At 36.9% G+C, this 12,938-nt stretch overlaps 1 protein-coding gene across 1 annotated transcript in view; it reads right to left on the bottom strand.

Moving 5' to 3' along the window:
• The window catches only part of LOC141427594 (tachykinin-like peptides receptor 86C), a gene marked incomplete in the record, with an annotated part of 87,073 nt that overhangs the window by 69,192 nt on the left and 4,943 nt on the right, over window positions 1-12,938 (bottom strand). Inside the window, 1 exon segment of the mRNA XM_074087182.1 lies at window positions 3,763-3,981. Coding sequence (XP_073943283.1) covers window positions 3,763-3,909 — 147 coding nt within the window.

The following is a 12,938-nucleotide window of genomic DNA, read 5'->3' as shown; positions in this document are numbered from 1 at the left end:
AGACAGCTGCAACACCAGGGGGATTGCAGATGCGTTGCCAACCTAGAGGCCTAAGATGGAAAGAAAGAAAGAAAGGTTTTTTTTGGCTCCATAAGTACCACCTAAAACTAAGACTAGAACTAGCACTAAAACTATGTTACTTGGTGACACGGCAGGATACCAAAAAGGGTCTCCACTCAGCTTGTGTTGCCGCACATTATGTGCAGTAACACATACAGGTAGTACAGATGGGATACCTCAAGTGCCAGTAATTTCACCGGCTGTCTTACTCTCCACGCCGAAACACAACAGTGCAAGCACAAGGTCCTGCCACCTGCAACCTGCACCTGCGGTTTGTATAATGTCACTCTTTAATTGTGAAAAACCGTTAATTTAAAACTATCTAGTGAGCTATAGATTAGGTTACTCTACGATCAGTTAATTAATTATCCACTCATCTAAGGAATGAGAAGGGGTCAATCTCGGAATGAGAGATAATAAGCCGGAAACTCGTATCGCGAAAAACTGACTTTTTTGACATTTGACCTTGAATAACTGACGACGCGGACACGAGATTAAATGTGACTTTTGAGACAACATTTAGGACACAAAACCTACGGGGTACTTCCCATGAACTCAGAATCTTGAAATTCGGTACGAAGCTTATAGCACGGATACTTAAAAGAAAAATTGGGAAAAAGCATAAATTTTTATTTACATCATGTAATAAAAATAATTTTAATATTTTTTTAATAATTTGTACGGAACCCTCGGTGCGCGAGTCCGGCTCGCACTTGGTCGGTTTTTTCCAAAAGACAGGAGGTACAGAGATACAAAAATTTAAAAATGTTTCCAAACCTTTAGTGTGATTCCAGTTGACCTAGGAACTTGTGGTATAAAGAAAAGTCCGTAACTTTATTTACTTTATTTAGGGGCTGTTTCACCATCCATTGATTAGTGTTAACTGACGGTTAAATGTGATGCCGTCTCTATTTGTTTTTCGAATAGACGGAGACGGCATCACATTTTACTCAGTTAACACTAATCAATGGACGGTGAAACAGCCCCTTAATCACGCTTTGATACTCAAACAATGTTCATGGAATCACAGCTGCCTCTATTACTTATACGAGGGCTGATTCGTAAACAAAGAAAACAAACTTTATCCAAGCCTTTTCTGGCTACGAAAGTTTATTTCAATCTCTCATTGAATTTTTATGAGCTTCGACTGATCTTTCAGAGAAATTTAAACCACTTTAATGTTATTTCGAGAAAAGCGTTGAACCCACGACAGAACGGAGAAGTTAAATGCGTTGGGGATGGGACACCCGGGAATTCCCATAATTTTGTACTTATTCCGTATTTTTATAAGGATTAAAGTAGCTTTCAATAAATTTTCCTAAATATTTACATACCCATCCAAATTTGGTCAGTTGCTTTATGAAAAACACAAATAGATATATAACTTTCGAATTTATACATGTTTGGTAGTAATAACACAAGTGTTCATCTTAAATTATACTAAAGCACTACATACTAAAACTATTTTATCTGCATTATTCGTCCATGTCCTTATTAATTAATTAATAATCATAAATCAGAAAGTAACTCTTTTTATAATATCTTGTACCTCATCACATCACCTACGAAGTTATTATTCGTAGCACAATATCGCGTAGAGCAAGGCAAAAAAGGTGTTTTTCTATTTTACAGGTTTAACGGGTGTTAGAGTAATTTTATCTTAATCACGTATCAAAATAATTAGCTCTAAAAAGGATAATAGCGTAGTTTGGTATTGTTTCAGCTGCGGTATTATTAATGGGTCATCCTGGGAGCAGGTGGCGGCTATGGCCGCTGATAACGACTGCCGTGGTCCATAAAATGGACGACCGTTTTTAATTAGAGCTTTCCCCGACGGTTGGAACAACCAGATTGAGTCTCAAAGGGCGCAAAGGCAGTCTCTATATGGCATCTTATACAGTTTTTATTATCTCTATCGATCAGTGTAATCCACGTAAGGAAATTCGCTCAAAAATGTCCTTTACGGCCTGTGTGTGTTGTTTTAGTCCCTAAACACATTTATTTTTAAAATTTAGGATAAAAAGAACAAAAAAGTTTACGAGCACATAAATATCTAATATGGCTCTATTTCTAGAGTCGGTAGGACGGGTCAGATATTTTTGAACACTCCGCTGTGGCAGACATTAATGCAAGGTTTGACACAATAGTTAATGATCCAATTTTCTATTGCCGTGTTTCAGTAGGTAAATATGCCGTAATGGGCACTTTTACACGTCATTTTTTAAACTACCAGCGCTTTCGGAAAGACCATCATTGCCAAGAAGAATGCGCCGTTAGAAACTTGGCAGAAGGTCATTTTTTCATAATAATATAATTACAAAATAAACAGACCTGTTTACCCATTAAGTTATTTACTTTACGTCAGTTATTTACAACTTGTACAAACAAAGGAAGCTACAGGAAACGGCGACAGTATGATATTGCGCTGCCGGGCTTAGAAAGCCGGTTTCAACATTTTATAAAGGTCAAAGAAAAAAGCGGTGCAATGTTCTTTGAAAATGTGAGAAAAGTAAATAAAATAAAGAGAGTGCTCTTCATATTCGACAGTAAGTTTTATTATACTACCATTTATTACTTGCAGCTTTGTGAACTGAGAACTGTTACATTTGGGAATTGGATTGAAATTCCGAGATTTTACCCTTCATTTTACTAAATTCTCAAAGGGTTTCGCAAAAAATTCACCGTGATTGTCATTCATGATACTCGATAAATATATTTACACAGGCTCATGTCTATTGCTGTTCAATTGTGAAACTAGAGTACCTAATAACAATCGGAGCACTCCGGGGGCATCTATAACAGTTTTAGTATAATATCAAACCACCTGTCAAATCTTTGGTTAGCTAAATTTGGGATTTAATACGATACAAGTTAAAAAAATATTTCAATGTTTTGCCATCGTATTAGAAATCAGAAGGTAGCCTTAATTTGGGTTATAGTAAGTACAGATTTTTTTAACACCGTGCATCACAAATTTTTGCATGTATGATGCTTATACCTGAATAGAATAGATAACAGTTTTTTTAGTGAACAGAAAATAGCTAAAGGAGTGTTTGGGTGTATAGGTATACCCAAAAAACCAGCGTTACTGCACATAATGTGCGGCAACACATGCTGAGTGGAGACCCTTTCTGGTATCCTGCCGTGTCACCTAGAAACATAGTTTTAGTGCTAGTTCTAGTCTTAGTTTTAGGTGGTACTTTTTGGAGCCAAAAAATAAACTTTTCTTTCTTTCTTTCTTTCAATACCCACCCTTTCAAAAGCACAAAAAAATACAACTTCCAAACCGAATCCCAAAAAGTTATGGTTTCGTATAAAAAGATCATCACTTAAATCAACTTAAATGGTGTGTAACAACAGTTCTCATTAATCATTGTTCAACAAAACACGTTAGAACTGAATTCAAAACAATAACAGTGCGAGAATCATTATTGCGTTTCACTTTACTCCATACTTCCATACTAACATTATCAATGCGAAAGTGAACGCATGATCGACGTGATTTTTGGCACAGAGATAGTTTATGCGCCTGCGAGTGACATAGGCTACTTTTTATCCCAGAAAAATGCACAGTTCCCGAGGGAACGGCGTGCGATACCAAAATACCACGCGGGCGGAGCCGTGGGCAAAAGCTAGTAATATTTAATTTTTACGGGTTATTTTGTAACATTGGTAAGTGTTACAAGTTTAAAGACAACTCACCTCAACATCCTGAATATTCGTAAGATTCTTCATCCGGCTTCCCTGTCCCAATGTCATGTTAGCCACAGAAACCATTATGTTTATAAACTTTACCCACCGCCAACAAACTAACTTCACAAATATATCGTTCACAGAACTTCTGTACATTATTTCAGTTTCACTTGAGTTCGACACATGACTGATAGATTAGGCTGACAAGAATGGAACGCAGCAATGAGCCTGCAACAATAGAAAAGTTAAATTAAACACTTGGTTAAACTGTTTGGCAGTGACGTGATGTCAGATACCTATTTCCGTCGTAAAGCCGAAGCAAAGAGCGCTTCCATCTTTCATAAATTCTGTCTTGTTGTTCCATTTTAGCCCCCGACGCATAAAAAGGGGTGTTATAAGTTTGACCGCTATGTCTGTGTGTCTGTCTGTGGCACCGTAGCTCTTTAACGGGTGAACCGAATTCAATGCGGTTTTTTTGTTTGAAAGCAGGGTTTGTAGCGATGGTTCCTAGACGTGTTTTATCAAAATCGGTTTAGCCGTTTTTGAGATATTGAACTTTAAAGTGGCAATGTCGGGGGTTTTCCAACTTCTTGTTAGTTAGGTTATATCATAAGTAGTACACTTTACCTGGCCACAAATATTTTATGAACATCACAGAACGACACGTTATATCTAATAAAAAATTCAAATAAAATCAATATCGAAACAGTCTATAATTTTCTGTCGCGACAAAAAAGGTAAGGGCATTAAAAAACACTATTATGTATATAGGTATGCTTTAACTACAATTACTATACATAAAAGAAATTGACAAAATACTAAGGTCTCGGTTCGACAGATGATTTTGTATTAAATAATATTGTACCGGATAACTTACTTAGACGACCAGATGGCCTAGTGGTTAGAGAACCTGACTACGCAGCTTGAGGTCCCGGGTTCGATTCCCGTGTCGGGGCAGATATTTGCATGAGAAATACGAATGTTTGTTCTCGGGTCTTGGGTGTTTAATATGTATTAAAGTATGTATCTATATCTGTATAATTATATTTATCCGTTGCTTAGTACCCATAACACAAGCTTTGCTAAGCTTACTTTGGGACTAGGTTCAATTGGTGTGAATTGTCCCCTTGATATTTATTTATTTAACTCATGTTTTAAATCGAGTTTAGCTTGACAATATAAAAAAAATATTACGGGACAATTCACACCAATTGACCTAGTCCCAAAGTAAGCTTAGCAAAACTTGTGTTATGGGTACTAAGCAACGGATAAATATAATTATATAGATAGATACATACTTAAATACATAGTTAACACCCAAGACCCGAGAACAGACATTCGTATTTTTCATACAAATATCTGCCCCGACACGGGAATCGAACCCGGGACCTCAAACTTCGTAGTCAGGCTCTCTAACCACTAGGCCATCTGGTCGTCGAAATTTTAATTTAATTACAACTGCTGGGCTTAGAGTCATGAAATTTGGCTTGGTTGTTTTAATTTAAGTTAATGCAAACCACTTTAGAGAATTCCCATGAGAATATAAAAAAACCCGAAATTTCAATTCAACTGCTGTATCTAATAATTTACGCGTGTGTTAGATTTTTCTTTTTAATCTAAACAGGATTTCAGCCTATAAGATTATAACTTCGTAGCAAAATGATAAGCAATTACTTAATAAGGGAATTTATGAAGTTAAACAAAAGATCATTTTCTTGATTGGGCATTTATTTTACAATCATTATTACCATAAATAAAGTATAAAGCATATAAGAATCTAAACCAAGTTTCTTCTAAACAATATTGGTAATTATATAAGACCATTAATTTAAATAATACCTATGTAACAACTACTCAGTAACCGTAATACAATATTAGGTATTAACATAGCTACATACAGAGCATTAACCCAAGAATAATAAATAATCATAACTGATATATACTTAGCTTTTATACGGAGACCGTCCACACTGAGTACTTTGGGCAATACTGGACCGTCTGTGTCGATATCTTATTATTGAGTCCCCATCCGCACATCTGACCTGCTTTTATAAGCATTATCACTATCCCTACCCCAGAGCTCGATCCGACAAACAACAGGTAGCAGGTAGCGGACAAACAGGTAGTGTTTACGTGAAGAAGAACAAATGGCTGTTTATCGGAAAGTAGGCAAAATGTTAAGTCTATATCAGATATTGTAATTATAAATATTATAATAACAATAAATAGAATTAATCACATATAACACGTGCGAAGCCGCGGGTAAACGCAAGTCCTGAATATAAAAAATATAAAAATAAATGACTACAACACACAGCTACAAAATGTCGTGTAATGACAGCATGATTTTGACATTTACCCATTCCTTTCGTTCATTCTCCTTTTGTGCAATCAGTTCTTGTTGTAGCTGTGTGTGTAATCATTCACTTCGACTCTCGTGGCACTACCTATACCTAAAAGGTGAAGATCGGAATCATTATTATTCCATTCCAAGATAAATAAATCCCTGAGGTCTGCACTGCGCCAAAAGTAACCCCGGAATACAAAATTACGTATAAATTGGGTAAATTTACTTCCTTTCTAAATTAAGCCCGTGCCGTAACTCAAAATTTAAGTTAGATTTAAACGGATAACCTTGATTTATTTGCGACTAGATAGAATAGATTAGGTAGGTATGCCCGCACCTGCGTAGGAAAAATTAAAAATCTCTCTTTCTTTCATACAATACAAAATATCCTTTTCACTTCTCATGCTCGTGAACTTCGTATTATGCTGGATCTAGGCGACATAAAATGACTTTCAATTTTTAAACAAGTAGTATCAAATGAATATTCTAGCTAAAGTCGAACTTTCAAGTTGACAGCCATGTCTATTGGCAATATTGTTTTATGACATGCAAACGATTATCAACTTTAGGGTGGTAGACCACATATATTTGGCTGATCTCTATATGTTATTGTTGTTTCTCTGTATATTTCTATAATTTAATTAAATATTTTTTTCTTTATCAGTAAAACTAAAAAAATAATAATTATATAGCAATGCACGAAAAACAAAAGGTACCTAGTAAATGAACAATTGTTTCCAATGTTGGTATTTTCATCTCCTCGCAATCGAAGTGAAAAGCAGAGTGTAAAACTTGAGCATAAAACCCATTTTCCATAACACACCACAAATCAGTACAAGATTTTTATATAAACACAAAACGTAGTTAACGCCCCGTAACAAGTATATTTACTTTAAATATAAACCGTGAAACATCAAAACTGCTTCAAAGTTACTATTAACATCAAAAGCCTAAATCAACATCCCTTTTCAATAAAAGGTTTTCTGTTGGAAAGAATCTTATTTTCATTCTCTGTTCTGTGCCAAATTTCAGTGTTCCCAATTCTTTAACTAAACAGTTTCACGCTCAGGTTTTCCAGTATTTTTAGGGTCCCGTACCTACCGCAAAGGAAAAAAAACGGAACCCATATAGGATCACTCGGATGTCCATCTGTCAAGACCCTTTTTCTAACGAATGCTTAAAGGTATCAAGCTGAAATTAATGTCAAATACTCAGTTCCACTACTTCTTGAAGCAGTGGTAAAATTAAACTTCTAAATAAACGCAATCAATTTTTTTTTGTTCGACTGGATGGCAAGGCAAACGAGCAAGTGGGACTCCTGGTGGTCAGAGATCACCACCGCCCATAAACATCTGCAACACCAGGGGTAGTGCAGACGCGTTGCCAACCTAGAGACCTAAGATGGGATACCTCAGTTGCCAGTAATTTTACCGGCTGTCTTACTCTCCACGCCGAAACACAACAATGCAGGCACTGCTGCTTCACGGCAGGAATAACGAGCAAGATGGTGGTAGCAATCCGGGCGGACCTGGCACAAGGTCCTACCACCTGTAAATAATGATACAGTCATAATAAACTATTTGTCTATATCTGTACAGATAGTTCAACTCAGTTGTGCGCGCGGCCCTATGTGTGGGTAAAGCGGTAAGAACACGTCTTGCTCGGACGACGACTGCCGCGTCACGTGAAAGTTGTATATTTACAAGCGCACGCACACATAGGGCCGCGCGCACAACTGAGTTGAACTATCTGTAACCATCTAAAATAAACCCAAACCGCGTACGTTTTGCTGCGTATATTCATAGATATCTACAAATTTGTATGAAACCGGTACGTGAGTCCGATTCGCACTTGGCCAGTTTTTAGGATTCCGGAGCCAAAATGGCAAAAATGGAACCCTTATAGTTTCGCCATGTGTGTCTGTCTGTCTGTCCGTCCGGCCGCGGTTTTGCTCAGGGACTATCAATGCTAGAAAGCTGAAATTTTGCACGGATATATATATATGTACATAAACTATGCCGACAAAATGGTACAATAAAAAACTAAAAAAAATTGTTTAGGGTACCTCCCATAGACGTAAAGCGGGGGTGATTTTTTTTTCTCATCCAACCCTATAGTGTGGGGTATCGTTTGATAGGTCTTTTAAAAGCATTAGGGGTTTGCTAAGACAATTTTTAGATTCATTGATTTTTTTTTGCGAAATATATACTTAACGGAAAACTATAACGGCTAAGTTTGCTTATGAATTATTAGTAGTTTAACTCTTAAATAGCAGCCTAAGGTATAAAATATATCTAAAATTGGAAGATGCCGTATAAAAAAAAAATCCTTAGAAAAATATTACTTAATTTTTTCGTAATGGCTACGGAACCTTATTTCGGACGTGTCCGACACGCTATTCGCCGGTTTTTTAATACTCGTCTAAGCTTTAAGATTTTATGAATGCTGTGGTTTGGGTTCCGTCAGTGATTAATGGTTAGGCTTTGGAACCCTTACTCCGAACATACTCTGTCCCACATAATCCAAACGATATCTCATTGACGCCTTAAGGCTTATTCGATTGAGCAGCGTAGATATTTTAGAACTAACCCTTAATCTTTCGTAAAAGTTGACGAGCAATTGATATTTAACTATTGTATTTTAGATTACTTACACTAAACGGCGTGAAAAAAAAACTTATAACAAAAAATTGAACCGACTACAAAAAACCATGAAAATAATTTTCTACCAGTCTGAAGTCGGTCGGTGACTCAGCACAAGCCAGCAGGAGTGATTGAAGCTCTATATAAAGTGCCTAGGTGAGGTAGATAACATTAGGTCCACTTCTGTACCTACCACTGCCATGAGTTTAAAGTGACCGTACTCGATAGCGACGGCGTAAATTATTTGTAAAGGCGCTGTACAATTCTCCATACAAATAATTCACGCCGTCGCTATCGAGTACGGTCACTGTAACTCATGGTAGTGGTACTGCCGGCTTGTGCTGAGGCACCGACCGACTTCAGACTGGTAGAAAAATATTTTCATGGTTTTTTTGTAGTCAGCTCAATTTTTTGCTTTAAATTTTTTGATTACACACAAACAGCAGCTATTTAAAATTTCTGTTTTTGTTCACTCAGTTTAAATTAGGTACATAATAAATATTAAAAGAAAAAAGACAGGAGAACTTATTAAATATTGTTCTTTACAAAAACATTTTCTTTAGATATTACTCGGGTACCTACCTTTAATTAAAAGCTTGCAATAGTTTATTTATGTTAAAGTATGAATAAGGTAAATACAAAGAGAGTTGTTTTGCTAACTTCAATACTAAATAGAATTTTGTAATAAAAATTTCGTTTTGAAAAGACAATTATTGTCTGATAAGTTTCTTGCGGCGCATTCTTCTTTGCTGTCGACTCACAGAAAAAACTTTTTATTTTCATATTACCTACCTACAAATTGCGAAAGTTAAGTTAGTGAGTGTGTGTATGTGTGTGTGTGGTAGTGAACTCCTAAAACGGCTAGGCCGCTAAGCGAGATTTGAATATAATATACATTCATACCTGGGATAACTAGGGGCATCTATACGAAAGTGATGTAGCAGAATATTTTACCGACAAAAATATATATCGATGTTATTGCCAACATCTAAATGTTATTTGACATATTTTCTCATTTTCTGGGAGAAAACTGGCATTGCATTTAGAGCAAAATAATTTTGACTGACGTAGTTGTATGTCAGGATATTCATTAATCAACGAGTTAATATAATATTCGCGTGGGGATGTTTCTTGGGCGGCATTATTATTTTGGACTTCGTAACCGACGTAGCGGAATATTACCTCGTATATTATTCTTACTCTAAGACATGAATGGTACCTACTGACAGTAAATTGTCATTTTGATTGAAATGGCATCCGCATACTTTTATTATCTTAAGATCACTGTATAGTAATCGAGAATGTTCAATGTGTACATGTCGTATTAATTTATTATATCGAAATCTTTTTATCGATATCAAATCCCTAGAACTTGCCCCGAGTTATTCCAGGTACGTATATTATACATACAATCGAGGTAGCTGAATCACGTACCAAAGCTTAGTCTATGATACACTATCATTTCTTTGGAAAATGTATGGGATGTCAACATGAGATTTAATAGAACAAAGGTTCCACCTTGGTACCTACATGATTTAGTTTTCTCAAAGATATACATAACCCTCCTTCGGAAAGTCCCATATAGTATGCAGGGTGGAAAGTTGAGATGGGGCAGCAAGGGCAGCTACTAGATCCCTTGCTGCTACGCGCTCTTAGGAGGAGTTTACTAACTATTTGAGTGATGACAATCGACATTCACGGATTTTTGATAAAATGTACAGTCAGCGAAAAAATCGACAGATTTGACTTTTTTTTTAATGCCATTCGTTCCCATTTCTATAAAGGATTAAAACACTCTTTGAGACTAACTAAGGTTAGAGTACTAGAACACCCAGAAATCAAAGAAAACTTTTTCCACACAGGTAAAATTTAGTAAAGGTCCCCTAAGAGCATTTTCGCGTAGCAGCAAGGGATCTAGTAGCTGCCCTTGTTGCCTCATCTCAACTTTCCACCCTGTATAAAATAATACAGGCTGTCTCTGGCTTTAAATGCAAGGATTGATTCTTCTACTCCCAAAACTCAATGGTTTTAAATTACCGAGTCGGTTTTCAACTTTTCTAAGGTGATTAGTTACTTTATAAGGTACCGAAAACTAAACAGCAATCTTAATTTACATGTTTATACAACAAGTAATGACCTTCACCTCCTGGGATCTTCGCCCACATGCCCCTGAGTAATCAAAAGGGTCCCCATTAAGGGGAACCGGAGAATATTCAGAAATAAAGCTATTTATAGCTTCGACTAACATAATTATAGGAATAAATGTATAGTGAAGTTTATCCGAAAATTAAGGCACGAGAGCTCGTTTAAGATTATCGTGTAAAGTTATATAATATGTATAGTGATATAACAGCTATTTATATTCCTTCGGAATTGGGCTGTTGCTGGGATATAACTACCCAAATTAGATTGTGTAGTTATTAAGTAGGTAAACTTTTGTTTGTAGAAGTAGACCGTCGTCAGGAAACTTGCACACACATGCTAAGCAATCCAACAGTGTGTGTGTGAAGTTTCCAATCTGCACTGGGCTCGCGTGGGAATTACGGCCTAAAGTTCTCAAATTCTGAGAGGCCTGCATCCAGCAGTGCGATGCAGCGCTAACTATATAGGTAGGCTGCTATGATGTTTTGATGATTGAGAATGAGAATGAGAATGTTTTTTTTTTTGTATAACTGTGTACATAGGATGAAGAAAATAAATAATAATGGTATCAACAGTTGCCTATACAGGCATACAATATTAATTTAACTTAAGACTAATTTTACAGTCTGTTATAATAAACTCTCATCTATTATAATTTGTACTAGACATTTATTAAATATAGATTAAATAAAATAAAATAATAAGAAAACAAAGAAAACTTACCTAAGAAACCTTAACTAAATATATCTATATGTTACTATAAAAATACAAATTATAAAAAGAACACCCCATCCAAAAGATCTGCCTGTGGCAGAGTTCCCATGATGCTGGCCGCATTACCCCTTTGGATCGCAAGGGCCTTTATGATATACTTCATATCGGCTGACCAAGGCCCTTAAAGTTTATACAGTAAGTGCCGCAAACTCGTAATCTTTTAATAAAGAGGAGTACTTGCGGCGCTTGAGGAGTTGGGACTGATCAGCCGCAGCGCCGGCTTGTGAGCTAGTGGCCTGGATGTGGGACAGAGCGAAAGTATCAACGCATGTAGCGTCCCACACCAGGGCCCTACCGAGCTTCCACGGCACCAGGGTGACGCCGTCTGGAAGCTTGCCATCGTCCCTTGCCATGCCAGCCGGCTCTAAAGCCGAAGGCACTGACGCGTGGCAAGCGACCGACGTACTATGTCATTTATGGTGCCATGACGGTACATACGGCCGGCGCTTCTAGCACACGAAAGACCATGTTATAATAAATGTATTTATCTTAGTTATCAAAGAATTTCTTTAATTTAGGTACATTGTTATAATGATTGTAAATTAAGCGAATTAACTCGTTGAAGTGGCAATGGGCAGACCATAGCACGGAGAACAGATGGCCGTTGCGACCGAAAAGTTCTCAAATGGATACCACGGATTAGCAAGTGCAGCGTAGGATGTCCACCAAACGGTAAATGCAGGCCGCTTCCAACAAAAGCAACTGGGGGTTCATTTATGGGGGAGGCCTATGTCTAACAGTGGAAGTCTTACGTGATTGAATGATTGTCAGCAATAGGTACTTTTTAGGGTTCCAGAGCCAAAATGGCAAAACAGGAACCCTTATAGTTTCGCCATGTCTGTCTGTCCGTCCGTCCGCGGCTTTGCTCGGGGACTATCAATACTAGAAAGCTGTCATTTTGCACGAATATATATGTAAACTATGCCAACAAAATGGAACGAAAAAAATTCAAAACAAAAATTTTTAGGTACCTCCCATAGACGTAAAGTGGGGTGATTTTTTTTTTCTCATCAAACCCTATAGAGTGGGGTATCGTTGGATAGGTCTTTCAAAACATTAGGGGTTTGCCGAGACGATTTTTCGATTTAGTGATTTGTTTGCGAAATATTCAACTTTAAAGTGCAAATTTTCATTAAAATCGAGCGCCTTCTAAAATCTAAACAGGTGGATGGAAAATTTTTAAAAAAACTTTAAGAGTAAATAGCAGCCTTAGGTATAAAATACACCTAAACTTGGTAATGGCTACGGAACCCTATTTTGCGCGTGTCCGACACGCTCTT

Source organism: Choristoneura fumiferana, chromosome 4 (assembly GCF_025370935.1).
Source record: "Choristoneura fumiferana chromosome 4, NRCan_CFum_1, whole genome shotgun sequence".
NCBI classification, from domain to species: Eukaryota; Metazoa; Arthropoda; class Insecta; order Lepidoptera; family Tortricidae; genus Choristoneura; species Choristoneura fumiferana.
This window is presented reverse-complemented; position numbering and strand designations above follow the sequence as displayed.